Below are 19,805 nucleotides of genomic sequence, written 5' to 3'. Positions count from 1 at the left end.
TATATATATATATATATATATATAAAGATTGAGCTTGTATCCATCATGTTGCAGGAAATAATGATTGTGTTCTACTAAACCATCGAAAACAGAGTTGCTCCTTCTTTTTTTTACAAACCGGTGACCCACAATAATTGTCTATGTTGCATGACATATGAAGTTTTCTGTAATATAATTTTTATATTTCTCATAAAGATAATTTGCCCAATTCATATCTATTTTAGTTTTTAAAAGAAGTTTTAATATATTTATTTGATGAAACGATAATAGAAATAATTATAAGAAATAATGAAGAAAAAGACGTTATAAATATAATTTATATATATATATGTATAAATTAAATATTATATTTTTCTCCATCAACAATGTAATTTTTTTGTTTTTATACGCGATATTTATTTTAAATTGATTACATCTACTATTTTTTGTCTCTATTATTTATATAAAATTAATATTGAAATAAAATTAAAAAATAATAAAGAAAAGAAAGGTGGACAAGACCCAATCCAAATGTGACCCAAAATCATTCCGCCAGCCCAATGCTTTAATAAATTAAAAATTTGCTATTTAAAAAAAAAAACAAGACAGAGAACAGGGGAGCAAAATGGTTGTCGTATAGTAAGAATGTTCTAATTTTAATTTATTTTCAATAATGATTTAAAGGTTATATATATTCAATATAATTTTATATTTTAAGGTAGAATTAATTGTTTCAATGTCACAATTTACGATCCTTTTATGCCCTTAAGTAGAATCTCAAATTTGACTAATTTTTTTTTTTGTAAGCTCAAATTTGACTACTTTAATTATGAGAACCATGGCAAATGGATATAATATTTCACAAAATGTGGAATTTTGATCTTTGTGCCTCAATAAAGAAGCTGACAATATTAAATCATTTCTATGTGAAGGCCAAAAATTTGATTTAGCCTATTGACAAAAAAATAAAATAAAATTGTTGACTAAATCTCTAATGTAGCTCTGTTGTTCTGGCCTGTAATAATTTATTTTACTTTCATAAAGTATAAAATCATGCCATGTAACTTAATCATATATAATTTTAGGGGATTAATTTTCCCATGCTATACACTCAATACATAAGAGGGGTCCACAAAAAAGTGAAAAGACAAAAAAATAAAAATGAGACCCACCTTTTAATTGTATATGTAACATGAGAATCTTTTCTCATGTAAAAGGAGAAAAGATTAACTCGTAATTGTATCATCTATTCACAAAAGGAAATCAAGGGTCGCATGGACTTTTAAATATTAAAAATGTTATTTTTCTATTTATTACTGAGAATTCAATTATTAAAAATTACTAAATTATTAGTATTATTATTTTTTGGTAACAAACAGGGTCAAAGCCCTAAAGGAACAGAGAAACAAAAGAAAAGAACAACAAGAAAAAAAAACAAAAAGAAACAAAAAATAAACAAGCTCAAGCAAAAAGATAAGCTATTATTGGGGCTACATCAAACTCTTGGCCTGGATCAAGTAGATGAGCAGCTATGAGGTTGATCAAATCTTGGTGGGGAGAGGAGACTAAGATGAGCCCAAAATTATCATTAATAGCCTTTTTCGCCATCCAATCCGCACAGTTTAATTATTAAAAATTACTAAATTATTGAGTGTTGTAAATTCGGTTCTTATTTTTTTTATATCACCCCGGTTGGCAAGCTCTACGAGGTGATCAGGTGTTTGCTAGGTTGTAGGTGCTTTTTTATTTCAAACGAGCAAGTCTAGTGTTTAGAGCCTTTCTCTATGGTTTGAAGTGGAAGTATTAATGTCTCAAGATGTAGGTTTTAACCTGTAATAAATATGCATTAACAAAATTTTAATAGATAATATAATTTTGACTAATCGACCTCCTGACAATCATATGATGAAGCAATGTCGACTAGTCGACCTCTCGATCATCATATGTAAACCGACTGACCTCTTAATCCAATGGGCAGGCCAAGGCCGCAAATAAGGTAATTGTGGATGGACTCAAGAAACGCTTGCATGATGCAAATGAAAATTGGGTCCAACAGCTCAACTTCGTCCTCTGGGGATACAGGACGAGCATCCAAACTGCAATGGGAGAGACCCAGTTCAAACTCACATATGGGTATGAGGCTATAATCTTAGTTGAGATTGGGGAACTATCTTGGCAGAGGATGTGGGCACTGGTAGAAAATGAAGAAAGAAACAATGAGGCTCTATTTATGGAGCTCGACCTGTTAGATAAGCACAATGAAAATACAAGATACAAAGACTTAGCAACCAAGTGCCTCACTACAACCCGATATAATAGGAAGGTAAGTCCGAGGTCATTTGAGGTGAGAGACCTTATGCTACGAAGATCGAATGTCAACAACAAAATTTCCAAAGACAGGAAGCTCGCTGTAAACTGGGAAGGTCCACACTAAATCAAAGGAAATTTGGGCAAGGGTGCTTACACATTGGAAACTCCTTAAAGAAGCCCGTCAAGAGGAATTGGAACACGGACTAGTTGAAGATTTACTATATTTAGGAAAAGGCATCCCGCCTCTAAAAGCTAGAGGACGACTTTAGCATATAGGAGTTTTTGTTTTTCTGGCAAATAAGATATGTCCATGAATACGCTACGAGCCCAGTCCTTGGTCTTTCTTAGGCGATTCATTGAGACATATCTATAAGTCCTTTGCTATGACGCAACTTCTTATGTAAAATTTATCATTATCAGTAAAGGATGAATTTATCAGTGTAATTATATGTTTATGATCCCTTAACTAGGATTAAATACAACCAAAGATAGCAGAACCAAATCTGAGTCAACTGTAACTAAGGATCTCGACATTAAAGTCGAGGCCGCTTGTGACCAAATATCTCGACATAAAATTTCAAACTAATGGACCCTTTCACAAGGGAGTGTAAGGAGGCGATCACCCTCAAGTAAACTCATTGGCCAAATAAGCCGAACTAATATAAAATGCAAACAACCAAGATAAAAAAAGTTATAGAGCCTATTAGTCCAAGTTATAGATATATATATGTATATATATATATATATATATATATATATATATATATATATATACATTTATACATCATATCATACAAAATAATATATATATATATATATATATATATATATATACAGTCATCTATGTATCCAATATCCAAGTTAGTCGAGTCCCCTAACCCTGTGCGAGCCTCTTTCCTTGTAAGGGCCCCTCTTCTGCTGCTGGGGTACCTGAAACATATTCCCCAAACGGTGTGAGATACTACATCTCTGTAAACTCATGGTTTATGGAACAGTTCTCCACCCATGAGTTCATTTCCTGTATTAAAGGTTAATATCTATATGATATGAAATACAACATATAGCTAGAGGCAATAATAGCAACGATATAAGTTGTGTACCCAGTACACTCGGATCACACTTGAACCAGTCTACTTGGTATCCGTATCATATCATACATGAACCTAGTTCATTTGGTGTCTACATGGAATTTCCAAAAGACATGATATTCACCAAGTACACTCATATCACTCATGAACCTAGTCCATTTGGTGTCTGTCTCAGTTGTGAACCCAGTTCGCTCAGGAAATCCATAAACATTCAATGGCCACAGAACATAGAATCACATCATCACACAAGCCTCAATTGCATAGCAGTTCTTCCACTGATTCAACAACCTAGCCTCTAGTGCTTGTCCATTGGTATTTCACCAACGATACAACATCGATCCTATATATGAATGCAATCAAACCATATTACTAACACACCACTTAATCATCCAAATAATAATCATTACTTCCACAGAAGCATTATGGAATAACATAATGAAGTAAAACTCCTAAACCATGAATTTACCTGTTTAAGTTTTCCCTCCAATGTTACTTTAAATCTAAGAAAGCTACTCTAGTATACCTCTACACCAAGATCATTCGTATTCTTGAATATATAAGAACTAGGGTTTCCAATGCTTTCTCAATCCAAAGTTCGATCTTCCAAGATTATATAACTTGTTGTCAAACCTAGGTTATCAACCAATAACAAACAATTCAATCAAGGTTCATTTGAATTGTAAAAACATGAAAATCCAACACTTGATTCATACTTCCTAATTTTGAAATTGATATTGTGGTTAATCCCATTGTTTTCCCTCAATTTCACACCATTTCTAACCACATTTACATTACCATTTATGTCAAATTCAAGTCATGACCAATTAACTCTAATATTAAAAAATGTTCACATTACACAATCTACCATGAACCAAACTCAAAAGCAAGGTTTTCTCACCTTCCAAATGCTTAGCATGATCTTAAAATTAGATTAAACGTATCAACCACAAGTGCACAAGTTTCCAACCTATTTGTTCATGTATTGGTTGAACCATAGGATAGTCCACTCACCGAATTAATAATCTTTACATTAGCCATTTCATAATCCATTTAACATTACAATATACAATACATAATAACCACCATCCAACAACATTAAAATAAACTTCCAACATGGTTTTACTAGCCTTGGCCGAATGGTGCACTGAGAAAGTTCATCAACTTTTCAAAGTTCCAACACCAAACCAACCAATAAATCATATCCAACATATATCCACGATCAACCAACATAAGAATACCATGAAAACCTAAAATCAAAACTCAAAATCCAATGATTTAAATCCAAATTTCTTACTTAAGATGTGCTCAAAATCCATCAAGGAACCTTGTCCAAGCTTCAAAAGTTTCAAAAGTCCATCCAAGCTCCATAGACAACATGCATGTCCAACATGAAAGGGGGGAGGATCTCACCAAAAACCTCTTTAGATGAACAAAAGCTAGGGTTTTCTTCCTTAGGTCCTAAGTATAATAACACATATCTGTATAATGAGAAAATATGAGTTTTTCATAATTATCAGACAGAAATTAGAAAAGAAATAGAAAATGAGAATAATTCACTTTATAGTAAAAGTGTAATTACAGTAAGTTTTGCGATAAAAATATAGTTATATAAAATTACCGAAAATTTTGAAATAAATTAGTGAGAGGCTAATTTATTATATTTTTGAGATAAAAACACATGTTTAGAAATATTAAGTTTTGGCTGGAAAATAACAAGAAAGTAAAGTTAAGTGAGTAAGTGATCAAGTGGGTCCCACTGAAAAATTTTAGTACAACTTAAGTGACCTAACTTGGTCATCTTTTCCACAAAAATCAGCTACCTTCGACTCTTCTTCTCCAGCAACACGAGGATGGCCATTTGTGGGGGGAAAGAGAGCTTAAAATGCCATTTTTGCTAGAGACCACCAAATCATTTCATTCAAAATAAACCACTTAGAATCTCATCGTTAGTAAAGCCCATACCTTATTTTCGGATTTGAAACATTGTGGGAAGAGATTTTCATCTTCAAAGTCTAGGTGGATTTTCAGTGTTTGAGGGGTTTTGGAGTGCATTAGAGCTTGAATTTTTCTTCTCCTAGCATTCTAAGGTGATTCATGGCAAGTTTCCACTATCCAACTCATGTTTTCATGTAATTTTGAAAATTATGAGTTTCAATGAATAGTAATTTCAAAAAATAATGGTTGGATGAGTTAGAGTTTGATTTGGATGTGGTTTCATTTGTTAAATATGCTAGAAATTGCTTCTTATTATTGGAAAACTAAAGAAATCACCACTTAGCTCACTTTGGAAAATCTGAATTTTGCAGACATGTGTATTTTGAAATTTGGATAGTTTGATGAGTTAGAGATTGTTTTGTATATGTCTTTTTGTTAAACATGTTAGGTATTTGTTTCCGTAAAAGGAAAATCAAAGAAATCACCATTTGGACTACTTTGAGAAATTGTCATGAAATTGTGTTGAGTTTTATGGTAATTATAACTTAGAAATGAAATATTGATGGTGATTGCGTGTTATGGTTATATAGAGTTGATCCTAGTACCATAGAGGTTGAAGAACGACCATTGGATTCAATATATAGCCAAAATCAAGCTTATTGAATTCTTTACCAAAGAGGTAAGTCATGAGCTTAAAATGCAAGTGTAGATTCTAGCAAATAACTAAGTGTTTGTGTGAAATATATGTTAATAATCATCTTTACACATTGTGTACTAGGTTGTTGTTGTGTTGAAGAGGTGGTTGTTTGCATTGAAATAGAAAAGATAACAGAAAACGAAAAACTACAATGAGGTAAGCTTTCAGACCTTGAAATTTATCCCTCAATTGTTCCACCAAACTCCGTGAAGTGTGATTTTATAATTGTGTATGTAAATGCAATAAGAATTGATATAATGCTAAGTATGTTTATATTTTTGTATTATATGTATACTTGAAGTTTTAATTGGTATAATGCAATATGGAAGCATTATACCAATTAAAGTTTTAGAAAAGTTTAAATTAATAGAGCCACGCTCGAATGCAAGTCATGGAAAGATCATCAATGCATCAATGGGGTGTTTGGTTCAAGTTATATTTTTATTTCCCCATGCATCTCATTTTGGTAAATTTGGATGTCCATGTTTGGCAAAAGTTTTTGAAATACTTCCCCATCTAACACATTTCCCTAGCATTTCAAGCATGTGTGTAAAATGGGGAATAAATCACAATTTGGAAAGACCACTTGGATGGTGGTATTTGTAATTAGATAGGTAAATGAAAAAAAAGGACAACATGCATTGAACCAAAATACCCCTAATCTAAAGTGCCAAACAAAAAATTCCGTACACTAGACTACAAAATTCCATAAAGTGTAAGAATTAATTTTGTCATTTCAACCCACTTCTCCATCTTTATTTTATCCTCAACCAAACAAATATTCAGAAAATTTAACTCTATTTCCTCGGTAAAACTTTGGCCAACCAAACAACTTTTTTTACATTTTCCTACCAAACTCACTTTTCAACCATTTGCTTAACAATTACATTTTCCTAGTATTCAAAAAATTTCTCCTCAACCAGACGCCCCATAAGGATTTAAAGTAGGATTTGAGGGGGCGTTCGATAGGAGTTTTTTGTGCAGATACCCAGGAAGCGAGAAAGGTATTCCAAGTTGTCCATGTTTGGTACAAGTTTTTATAAAATTCACTCGGTAAACTGATTTTGCCCATTATTTCTCGTTTCTTTGAAAATTGTGATGAAAAACACTATTTAAGAATACCACCTCGAAGGTGGTATTTTGAGATTACCGGCAAAATGGAAAAAGAAGCGCGAAGTAGGTAACTGTAACACCCCGTTACCGGACCGGTTTGTTATCATTACTTTATGATATTAATTGCAGTTACAATCACATTGATTGGTTAAACTACGGTAAACTTTTTACTAAACATTTTCGTTTACCTTTTTCTTTAAAACGAAACCGTGATTATAACCGTGTAACATTCTAATCTGAGACTACTTCACTTAACAATTATCTTTTACCATTTCATCATGATAAACTAGACATCTAAGGCTTTCTGGAAAGATATTACATTAATCATTTGGTTAAGTATAGCCGGAGTTATTAAACTCACAACTTAGCTGGCAAACCGAATTTTCAGAATTTGAGCATCAACTTCAATCCTATACTGACATTGATTTACTCATCCAATGGCTCTCATATTTTACAGGGTTATAGCTCTGTGTGTTAGCTTCACATAGGTTCAAACCTCACTCAATTCGGAGCTCTGTAGCTCGAGTTATGCCAATTTTACTAAATCATGTGTATGCTGAAAATGGGCTACGCGCTTAAGCGCCCTCCACGACCCAGTTTTTCGCAGAGGAAGAGGAAAATGAGATTTTTAGGCCACCAATGGCGCTTAAGCGCGCTCCAGGGAGCTAAAGCGCCCACCGGCAGAGAGTTTTTGGCCATCACAGGTGCATCAAGGCGCTTAAGCCCCCTGAGCGAGCTTAAGCCTCCATTTTCAGGCTTAAGCCCCCTCCACAGGGCAATTTGACCTCCTTTGGTATTTTATCCATAACTTTAGTTATACTACTTCTATTTGTATAATCTTGGTCTTATTGGAAAGCTAAGAAGAAGATCTACAACTTCCATTAAGACACAAGGGTCCAAATCTATCATATAAGATATGAAATATGGACCACAAGATAAGATATCTTTATTTTTACATGGATTTACAACCCAAAGGTCTTCTTTCACCTAATTGACATCATATAATCCTTTCAATACATGAGTTCTAGTCTTTCAAGGTACTCATACACTAAGAGAGGCATGCATACCATTTCATCATACATATATCTTCATTAATTACAACATTACAACATCATCAGGTCTCAATTACATCATTGTTCTTACAAATTTCATATACATGCCAAAGGACTTAGCTACAAAAGGAACATGATCAAAGCAAGTAACCATGTATCAGATACCCATTACTACTACAATGATCATGCACTAAGTCCTCCAAAATACATCATGTGTCATCAAAATATACATATAGCAATTCTAAATGGCATGCAACTCAAAATGTCCAGCTATCAGGTACAATCTACTCGTGCTTCTTGCCTCGATCAACCTCACCTCTATCAATACCTGAAATGATGCCCCACAACACGGGGTGAGATATACGAATATATCAGAGTAAACCAGAGGTCCTTGGAGATCACTCCATCCTAAGGTTCACTTTCGATGCACACATAATCATAACAGCTTAACACATTCTTATCCACAACTTCACATGGACTTCCAAGAGAGATCCACTAAGGGCTGTTTCTCTTAGGCTTTTACCACCTGGAGATCCGCATAGGGCTGTTTCCAAGGGAAGTCCCTAACCTCAATCTAGGAACCTCCAAGAGAGATCCACATAGGGCTGTTTCTCTTAGGCTCTAACCACATGGAGATCCACATAGGGCTGTTTCCAAGGGAAGTTCCTACCAATCATCCTCATCATAATCCTTAACCATTACCTCCTTCATTATTTCTACCTCTACAACCATCCCTCAATCATTCTTACATAATCAAACATCAATTAATCAATCATAACATTTATCAATGCATGAATCAATGCATGGGCATACAATTACTATCATAATTACATATCACATCTCATAAACCATTTCTCCTCAACGGAGTATGGTGGAACACTTAATGGGATCAACCCCAAGGTCCAAAGGTTTACCTTGCTCTTGAGCTTTCCTCAATTGCACACAACCCCAAGGGTTGGTCACTCCACTTGGTCCTCTTGCCTCAATCCTATCAACACAAAGAATACAATCAAACAATGCTAACAGTGCAAGGAAATCCATAGTTCCAAGCCTAGATTTCTCCAAACATCAAAGCATACTAAAATAACACTATAAACTCATTTCTACCGATTAAATGTCATTCCTAGCATTTTTCACAACATACTCTAAGCCTCATTCTTCCTTGAACATAGCCAATCTGCTCACATTAACATAAAACCCTAAAACACTATTCATCAAAACCTAAACTCATGAAAATCTCAAGGAATCAAGTGAAAAAGGATGGAAACTCACCACCAATGATCACACAACAATGGAATGGTTGTTCCTCAAGCTTCCATGGTAGAAAAAGCCATCAAACTCCTCAAATCATCAAAGGGTCGAATTTTGGAAAGGAGAAATCTCATCCCACAATGCTTCCCACTCAAGACCAAGCTTGGATTATGAAAGAGGGAAACATTTGGAGTGATTTAGGCTTTTGGATCACTCAAAATGGTTGAGGATTGCATGCTTTAGGGTTTCCTCCCTTTCCCTTGCTCTTCTTCTCCTCCTCTCCTTCTCTTCTCACTTAGTCGACGGTTCGGGGAAAAATGGGGTGGGTTTCTTTTGCTTAGTTGCTTGGTCACTTAACATATGTTAAGTGGCTTTAAGCGGGTATTAGCTCATCTATCTATTCAACTCTATTTACCACCAAACTTTACCCAAAGGTCTGGAATATTTTTCTAGAAATATTTTCATTTTTATTTTTATATTTTGGATACTTTTTCCTGCACCCATTTATACCCCTTAATTTTCTCTGAGCACACTTTTACCTCAAAAGTGACCTCAATTCACTTAATTAGGCCCTATACTTAATTTTACTCACTAATACATGCTTAATTACTTAATTTGAAGTAATTAATTAAATTATTTAAGTTAGGGGTATTATAATAACGAAAATGACCATCTTCTAACTCTATTCGTGTATTGTGCAATATTATTAAGTCAATGGTTGCTTTTGTAATTTCACCCCATTTTCTTAGCAATATTTTACATTCAATCAAATATAGATCCAAGAAACTTATACCAATTTTTCAGTAATATTTCAGCTCACCAAATAATTTTTTTTTTTTAACTTTTCTAGAAAACTATCTTTCCCCTCATATTTTCAGTAATTGTAATTTTCAAAACAATTTTTTTCTCTACCAAATATCGCATGAATGTAGAGTTCTTATATTTTAATACTCGATTAAGTACACATTTTCTCGTCAATTAATTAGATTATTATGCATGATGAATTAAGCACACGGCTAATAGCGAGACACGAAGTTATGGTTATTATGGATAAGATGGTGGTTATGGTCGGAACGTAGAGAGAAAGAGACACGGTAACACAACAATTGATTCTGCACTTTGCCTTAACATTTGACACTGTCGCGTTTAACTGTTAAACCCTCTCATGCTTTGTAACTCCAATGGCGGCGTTTGCTAAATCCTCTCAACTCCATGCTCAAAGGGACCATCCCATTCTTCCCACCAGTTCTTGCAACTCAAAGCTCAAAACTTTCACTTTCACCCATAACTTGAAGACCCTCCATCCCCGACTCAGAAATTCTAAATCTATTTGGGTCTCAAATTCTGTCACCGCCACCGCCATCACCACCATCAGCAGCAACAACCCAAACTCTGATATTTGTCAGCTATGCCTTGATGGGAACTTGGACCGTGCTATGAGCTACTTAGACTCCATGAACGAGCTTCAAGTTCCAGTTAATGAAGATGCTTACGTTGCTTTAATAAGGTTATGTGAGTGGAAGAGAGCAAGGAAGGAAGGGTCTCGGGTTTACTCATATGTTTCCAAGTCCATGACCCATTTGAGCCTTCAGGTTGGGAATGCCCTTTTGAGCATGTTTGTGAGGTTTGGGAACATGGTGGATGCTTGGTTTGTGTTTGGGAGAATGGAGGAGAGGAGTGTGTTCTCTTGGAATGTTTTGGTTGGTGGCTATGCTAAAGCTGGGTTCTTTGATGAGGCAATGGATCTCTATCATAGAATGTTGTGGGTTGGTGTGAGGCCTGATGTTTACACTTTTCCTTGTGTTTTGAGGACTTGTGGTGGCATGCCTGACCTGGTGAGGGGCAGAGAGGTCCATGTGCATGTTATGAGATATGGGTTTGAGTCAAATGTGGATGTGGTTAATGCATTAATAACCATGTATGTGAAATGTGGGGATATCAATACTGCTAGGTTGGTGTTCGATAAAATGCCTAATAGAGACAGAATTTCTTGGAATGCCATGATTTCTGGGTATTTTGAAAATGGAGAGTGTTTGGAGGGTCTGAGATTGTTCTGTTTGATGCTTGAATATCCGGTTGATCCAGATTTAAAGACCTTGACCAGTGTGATTACTGCATGTGAACTTCTGGGTGATGAGAGATTGGGGAGGGAGATTCATGGTTATGTTCTGAGAACAGAGTTCGGGAGAGACCCTTCAGTTTGCAATTCGTTAATTCCAATGTATTCATCGGTTGGACTTATTAAGGAAGCTGAAAAAGTTTTCTCTCAAACAGAATGTAGAGATGTGGTGTCATGGACTGCTATGATATCAGGTTACGAGAATAGTTTGATGCCTCAGAAAGCTCTTGAGACATATAAAATGATGGAAGATGAAGGTGTCATGCCAGATGAAATCACCATAGCCATCGTACTATCTGCTTGTTCTTGTTTATGCAATTTAGATATGGGGAAGAACCTTCATGAGGTGGCCAAGCAGACAGGGCTCATCTCTTATGTTATGGTTGCAAACACACTCATTGACATGTATGCTAAGTGTAAATGCATTGACAGGGCTTTAGAAGTTTTCCACTCTACTCATGGCAAGAATATTATAACTTGGACATCTATTATCCTTGGCCTTCGGATCAACAATCGGTGTTCGGAAGCCTTATTTTTCTTCAGGGACATGATTCTTAGACTAAAGCCCAACTCTATTACTTTAATTTGTGTCCTCTCTGCATGTGCCAGAATAGGAGCTTTGACATGTGGAAAAGAGATCCATGCTCATGCTTTGAGAACTGGAGTAAGTTTTGATGGTTTTCTGCCCAATGCAATTTTGGACATGTATGTAAGGTGTGGAAGAATGGAATATGCGTGGAAACAATTTTCCTCAGGTAATCAAGATGTTGCAGCATGGAACATTTTGCTAACAGGATATGCTGAACGCGGGAAAGGAGCACTTGCTACTGAGCTTTTTCAGAGAATGGTAGAGTCAAACGTCTATCCTGATGAAATTACATTTATCTCCATATTATGTGCTTGCAGCAGATCTGGTATGGTGGTAGAAGGCTTAGAATATTTTAAAAGTATGAAAGATAAGTACTCTATTGCACCTAATCTGAAACACTATGCATGTGTAGTTGATTTACTGGGCCGTGCTGGGAAATTAGAGGATGCTTATGGTTTCATACAGAAAATGCCAATGAAACCAGACCCAGCAGTTTGGGGAGCCTTGCTAAATGCATGCAGGATCCACCATAATGTTGAGCTTGGGGAACTTGCAGCAGAGAACATCTTTCAAGATGATAGAACAAGTGTTGGCTATTACATTCTTCTTTCTAACCTATATGCTAACAACGGTAAATGGGACAAAGTTGCAAAAGTAAGGAAAATGATAAGACAGAATGGACTAATAGTAGACCCTGGATGCAGCTGGGTGGAAGTCAAGGGCACAGTGCATGCTTTTCTCAGTGGTGATAACTTACACCCTCAAATGAAGGAAATAACTGCAGTTTTGGAGCGATTTTATGAGAAGATGAAGGAAGCTGGTATTGAAGGACCACAGAGTAGTCATATGAACATAATGGAAACTTCTAAGGCTGATATATTTTGTGGGCACAGTGAGAGACTGGCCATTGCCTTTGCACTTATTAATTCTTCCCCTGGGATGCCTATTTGGGTGACGAAGAATCTATATGTGTGTCAAAGTTGTCACAACATTGTTAGATTTATCTCTAAGGAGGTGCGCAGAGAGATTTCTGTAAGGGATGCTGAACAGTTTCATCATTTCAAGGGAGGCATCTGTTCTTGCATGGATGAAGGTTACTAGAGTCATTGGGCTAAGAATCATTGATCAACCACATAACATACACAACATGCTATGCAGAGAAAGAAAATAAAAGGCTGTTATGTTTTATATTGCACATAGTTTATTCGTTGACCAAGTGTAATTTCTTGTCAACAACAATTTTTATGCCCCCCTCCCCCCTTCAAAAAAAAGAAAAATAGAATCAGGATATGTCTGCTCCTCTGATCCAGGATCACATTGTAACCTAGAATCCATTAAGTTATACAAATAGAATTTTGTAGGATGTAAGTAATGTATATGCTAAATTCCATGGTGCTGCGGTATTAATTTAAGTTTTTGATGTTGTCTAATTTCATACTAGTAAGGTAAAACGGTTGTGGATGTAGTAGATTCTTGATTTCCACGGTTCAATTTGATTAGATATGGGTTAAGAAAAGTCAGCCAAAATTATGATGGTTCTCTTTGATAGAGGCACTGATATTTATCAAACAAGTAAATGTTTTTATGACAAATTTAATTAAATGACATGAATCTTTATTATTATACAAGAACATATTATCTTTTCATCAGATTCTGAATGTATTAGATTTTTCTTAAGACTTTATGACGTGGAATTTGTTCTACTTTTTTTTTTGAAAGGAATTTGTTTTACTAGTAAACCAGGAATTCTATCTACAGAATTTTGTATTCTCTTGCAAGTACTTGTTGACATTAGAGAACTTCAAAGCAGGGAGGGCATTATTATGTAAGAAAGAGGAATACTTTAGTGCCTTATTTGTGAGAATTTTCAAATATCTAGTACAAGGCAGAGAAGGAAAGTAAAAGACAACAAGCTGTTATCACATATTTGAAAGCTAGAAAACCTTGTACACAAAATCAAACAATAAAAAGCCAATATTTTATACACTTGTTCTCTCTCTTTAATTTAAATGATAAATTTCACCCACTTATTCATCTAGCATCACTTGTAAATATGTAAAAGGGTGGAAAAAAAGCTTCAAATAACTACAATCATCAATACAACACCTTTCTAAATCTGTCCACACCTTTCCTTATCCCAATTAGCAAAGATGGAGATGATGTGATTCGCCTCAAGGCCCTTGCACTCTCTGACCTAAAAAGCCTCTTTCCCTTTTTATGCTGTTCCTTCCTTTTCACCCCTTCACCTATGCAAGCAACTTCTTCCAAATCTAAAAATTTTGAGATCTTCAGCTCCTGTTGTGGATATTTCTGATTCCATTGTTTGATTATTTCTTCAGTCCCACTTGTTTCAGTTTTGTTTGTTTGTGGATCCTTGTCTTCATGACTATTATTCTCCAAAAGCATTTGAAGCCACTTCTCCACATTCCCTTTGCCAAGTAGCTTCCTGTTTTCTTCATCTTCCTCAGTTTCTGTTTCTGAAAGAACTGGGAAAGATTTGCCACAAACCCTCTTACCTTCACTGATTTCTAGCTTCTTAAGTTTGTGTTCAATTGAGTTTTCTTCCTCCAAAGCAACAACTGATTGGTTATTATGCCCCTCAAGTTTCTCTGCTGTAATGTTATCTGCTGTTATTTTCTGTTCCTCTTCCTTTTCTTCTTCTTTTGCCCTTTGATCTTCCTCCAAAAGCACTCTGAGCTCCTCCAAACACAGAACAGATTTTATTTCTCCCTCTTCAAAAGTGGAACCATCATCTATTCTCAATCTCTTTCTTCCTTGCTCCCATTCAGGTCTTATCTCTTTCTCTAATTCATCTCTTTGTTTATACTTCTTGTGAAGCTCTTTCTCTGCAGCATCACAAATTGCCTTCTGTGCTTCAAGTCTAGCCATCAATGCATTAATTGCAGCCTGGTTCAATCTTACCTGTTCCTTATAAATGACACTCCTACACCAAAAATAAATCATAAACAAGTTGTCAACAGTCCAAAGAAAACCAAAACAAAAAGAAAGAAAGAAATTTCAGTTTTGATCACTGATCTTACTGGTGAGTAGTGTCTCTAATCATCTTCTCTAGCATGGTCCTATAAGAACATTGAGCCTCCTCTAACCGCCTGCACTTTTCTGCCTTTCTCCTACTTTTTATGAGCACCAATTCCAGGTCCTGAAGAATCTGTTTTTCTTCTTCATTAGTGAGCTTCATTTCATTCATTTCATTATCTAGCTTCTGTATTTCTGCTTGCACTCTTGTGTTTTCTTCTCTTTGCTTTAGGGAATCTCTAGCCATGAGAATGGCTTGGTAAGGGTTTTTATCAAATTCTGGATCCTCATTTTCTTTCAAAAGATTGCACTTGCTTTTTCTTGAAGCTGCTACAAAACATCAAACAAAAGGGCTTGGTCAGATGTAAAATCTCTCTCTCTCTCTCTCTCTCTCTCTCTCTCTCTCTATATATATATATATATATATATATATATATATATATATTCAAATCAATAGAAATAAATTGCAAGCAAATTCAAACTTCGTTTGATTATCATGCACTAACCAACTGGTTTAGGTATTGGCCTTGGCTTCCTATTGTAATCTTCTTGTCTTAAAGCTAATGTATCGTATGTTTCCCTTCGAGATCCTATGATGGCAGCTGGAGCAAAGCCAATTTCTTCTTTTAATCCAAAGAAATGTTGTGGAAAAGAATGAGAATCCACTATTTGTGAACTATTCAACTCATGATTTTCTCCTTCAGAGAACAGAAATGAAAATGCTCTGTGCCTGTCATTTGCAGCTACAAATATCATCATCACCCATCCTAATTTAATGTCTTATGGAATGGAAACAAAAAATAAAAAAATAAAAAAAATAAAAATGAACCTGAAGTCTGAGTTTGAAGATGCAAATATGGACAGGAACTGATTTACTGAGATACCAAACTGAAAATCCCACCAGGGGATTAAGAATTCCAGCTTATTGTTCTTCCTCTTGCAGGCTTGCCGCTGTAGAATCCTCAGATTGCTCACAACAGTCAATCCTCCCCCTGCATGTTTAAGCAATATTATAGTGTGATGCACTTGTTATACTCAATATTAGAAGGGTCTATCTTGGTGAAATAGACATATATATATACATATATTACTTGAACAAGGAAACCAATGATCAATGCCCCAATTCAGTGGAGAAGCTGAATCCGCATGATGATAAAGGACATTGCCATAAGCATCTACTCGAATCACCGCTGGGTCAAAGCCAGCATTCCTGAAATTTTGAAAATTAACAAACATCACATTCATTTTTATCTTTATTAAAATGTCTAAAACTTGTTCATGCTAAATTGAAGTGTGTACCCAAGATGGCTGAGTTGATTCCACAAGACTCTGACAAAGATCTTAGGCTTGGTAGTTGGCTTAGCTTTTGGATCAATAATAGGAAACATTTGATCCAAATTCCTTGTTCTCTCAGCCTAAACATCACCTCAAAAAAAAAACAAAAAAAAAATCCAGATACAGGATTACAAGAATATTACATAGTTGAACTCAATTGACACCGCCCCATCAAACCAAGTTTATCAATTAGCATGACCCAGAACTCATTTTCCTTAAAAGTCTTCTTCTTTGCCATAAAACCAAGCAAAGGATGAAAGAGATAGATCCATTTGCTTACCTCATCTTCCTGCAAAGCATAAGGCATGAAAGTGAAGGGAGGGCCATAGCTGTAGGGACCAAAACCCCTGTCACGGCAGAGCTTTCTGTAGGCTTTTGGGTACCCAAGATTTTCATCGATGGTCATCTCCTCTGGGGTGAACCCATAATCTTCTACCATTGTTGTTATAGCTTCACTTTCTGGTGATGAAAGTTATGGTAGATGCAGGGGAGTAAAACAGAGGAGACCCTGTTTTTGTTGATGAAGTAGACATAACGGTCGAATTGGTTTTAATTATAAAAGATTTCAAACATAAAAGTAATTCAAATTCTGTGATGACAAGCAAGAATTTCGGTGTGATAGTGTCAAGCTGGGTTAAGATTTAACGGACAAACGTGATTTAAAAGTAACCTACATCAATAACTATTTGGTGATACTCTACATTTGATTTTATGTTTTTAGTTTGTGTGGGACCGAAAGTGTTGAATACCTTCACTCCAAAGACAGAGCTAAAGATTGAATACTATTATTTGACAGGGGGAAGTACTTGTTATGTGACTGTAGAAGAGAAAAAGTGTATCCTAGGATCCAGACGTGTATCCTAGTGTTAAAAATTTGCTGCAACTTTTCTCATCAGCAGAAATAAAGCTGAGTGAGGGTGAAGATTAATTCCATTTGTAACGGATTATATTATAGATAATGTCAAAATTTGAAAACCATAAAGTAGAAAATGATTCCTGAGAAATCAACCCCGTTTGAACATGTCAGTACCCAAAATAAAAAGCCATCAAAAAGTCCCTTTTAGCACAGCTGCACAGGTTACACTACCGAATGACCAAAATCTAAATTATGTTGTTATATATAAAAAAAAAAAATCTAAAGCTATGTAGATCTATATAAAATATTTTAAACTTTTTGACTTATTAACTTAATACAAGTTAAATTGTAGGTTAAATTTGGCTTATTTTTAAAAATATTACAAGACTTGGTCTACTATATCAAACCTTCAAAAAAAAATATAGCATATTTATGATTACTTTATTTATTTTGTATGTTTGAGTTGATAAAAAGTCAAAATAATATGATAACTGAGATCACAACCCAAAATATTAACAATTTAATTATATTGTCAAAAATAAAAAATAAAATTATATTGAATTATTTTTTATTATAAAATTAAATTTTGATTTAATTTAAAGTAAATTAAAATTTTATATCGTTCGCGCACATAACAAATAAATTTTTATAATATCAACATTTATTTAAATTTTTATTATACTTAAAACACCAAATTTAATTTGTATTCTTACATTAAATATATATTATACAGTTGACACTTAATTTAGTGTGTGTTTTAAAGTTATTTGGATTCATATTTATTATATTTTAATGAATTAATTTAAATTTACATTTAATATATTTTAAGAAAATCAAATTTATATATTAAAAAAAAAATTGTGTTGTAATATTTTTCATTTGTATTAATATTATTTTATTTAAAAATACGAGCAAACACTTGAGAGGTTAGATATCTAAAAAAATATTTGTGGCTTGATTTATAAAGAGATATTTTAATGGCCCAAGCCTATTTTTACCAAATCAGGTAAAAATAGACCCCCACAATCCATTTACATCCCTCACCCTAATTTTGTACTTCATTGAAATTTCACTGGGGTATGGTATACCATACCCTCATGCCAGTTTCTATAATTGTATCAAGTTTGAATAAAGTTCATACAGCGTGTCTTGAGAAAATAAGTACATAACTCATCAAAAAAAAAAAAGTTACATATAATGCAGTTGTTGTGGGCCTGCAATTCGAAGAGAAAAAGTTAAGAGAAAACCTCATCGTATCGAACCTGGATTGGGTCCTAACCAAAAGAAAAAGGGACCTGGACTGGACTAACGAAGTGAAAGTTTTAGTCCAAACACCTCGGATTGCTGAATCAGGTGACTGGTAACTGGCGTGACTCATCCTTTCCGAAACATTTATGGTAAAATATTCTTAACATCAAAATTTTTTATTAGTAACTTATTACTTATCTAATCACCATTGAATCAAAGAGAGAGAATATTAATTTTTTTTAAAAAAAGAAAAAATATTGATCTAATGGTGATTAGATAGGTAGTGAGTTGGTAGTAGAAAATTTTGGTAGTAAGAATATCTTTCCTTGTATACTTATACGCGACAGATTATAGTTACTATTTTTTTTTATTTTTTACTATCAAATCTTAACCGTTGATTTCTGTCAATCTAACGGTGATAATTTATTGAAAATTAATAATTAATTAATAAGTATGACTTAATAAATTACAACCTTTAGATTGACAAAAATCAACTGTTAAGATTTAGTAGTAATAAATAGTAACTATAACATCTCCTTCATATTAATATTTTTTATGTTATAAGAAAAAGTAAGTATGGTCCATGTAAAGTTATTTGAATTGAAAAGAGAACAAAAAAATAAATAAGCCACACATATTTTTTTATATATATATATAAAAAAATTATTTCTTATAATATAAGAAATACTAATCCCCATGTACTTATACTTATTCTTAGAAATTGTTTGGTTCAAGTCTAAGAATAATATCTTAGAAAATAAAATTAAAGTTCTTTAATTTTGCTTAGTTCAAAAATTACTTTAAATTTAATCCTGATATAGATTTAATCCTAAATAATTTATTTCTCTCATCAAATTGACGGACTGCAACAATATTCTCTCAACTTGTGTTTCATTGATTAAAATCCTGACTTGGGTCAAACTGTTTGCTAGCAAAGAAACCTTCGATCAGAATAGAGTGCTGTTTCAAAGTGCTTTTTCAGAATTATCACTTTCTTTCTTTCTTTCTACGACCTTGACTTTTCTAATAATTTTTAATTTTCTTGGAAAAACTATATCTTTTAAAGGCTAAGATTTAATTTAACACTTGTGTCTGTCATACATTTATACAAATCTAATTTTAACAAAAAAATTTGAAGTAGATTTTAAAATAATTAAAAAAATTCTTGATTCATAAAAAAGTAAAATTAGAATTATT

At 34.1% G+C, this 19,805-nt stretch overlaps 2 protein-coding genes across 3 annotated transcripts; one reads left to right on the top strand and one right to left on the bottom strand.

Annotated features, from left to right (window-relative positions):
* Positions 1 to 10,591: 10,591 nt before the first annotated feature.
* On the top strand, positions 10,592 to 13,438 carry LOC133308467 (pentatricopeptide repeat-containing protein At1g15510, chloroplastic). Of its 2 annotated transcripts, XM_061509096.1 has the most exons (2): positions 10,592 to 12,458; positions 12,546 to 13,438. In XM_061509096.1, the coding sequence occupies exons 1-2, from the start codon at positions 10,607 to 10,609 to the stop codon at positions 13,232 to 13,234; spliced, it is 2,541 nt and encodes an 846-aa protein (XP_061365080.1). In that variant the 5' UTR covers positions 10,592 to 10,606; the 3' UTR covers positions 13,235 to 13,438. The 2 variants fall into 2 exon arrangements, with proteins under 2 accessions (XP_061365080.1, XP_061365079.1); XM_061509095.1 differs by having other exon boundaries at positions 10,592 to 13,438.
* Positions 13,439 to 14,227: 789 nt separating this feature from the next.
* Positions 14,228 to 16,943, bottom strand: LOC133308479 (uncharacterized). The gene is made up of 7 exons (XM_061509109.1): positions 16,785 to 16,943; positions 16,469 to 16,584; positions 16,261 to 16,379; positions 15,999 to 16,161; positions 15,676 to 15,899; positions 15,175 to 15,496; positions 14,228 to 15,077 (listed from the first exon to the last, which is right to left on the bottom strand). The coding sequence occupies exons 1-7, from the start codon at positions 16,941 to 16,943 to the stop codon at positions 14,228 to 14,230; spliced, it is 1,953 nt and encodes a 650-aa protein (XP_061365093.1).
* Positions 16,944 to 19,805: the final 2,862 nt, after the last annotated feature.

The sequence above is a fragment of the Gastrolobium bilobum genome, unplaced genomic scaffold (assembly GCF_033153095.1).
Source record: "Gastrolobium bilobum isolate Gb01-03AN ecotype WA unplaced genomic scaffold, APGP_CSIRO_Gbil_v1 utg3150, whole genome shotgun sequence".
Classification (NCBI taxonomy): Eukaryota; Viridiplantae; Streptophyta; class Magnoliopsida; order Fabales; family Fabaceae; genus Gastrolobium; species Gastrolobium bilobum.
Note: the sequence above shows the minus strand (reverse complement) of the source record. Positions and strands in the feature narration are given on the sequence as shown.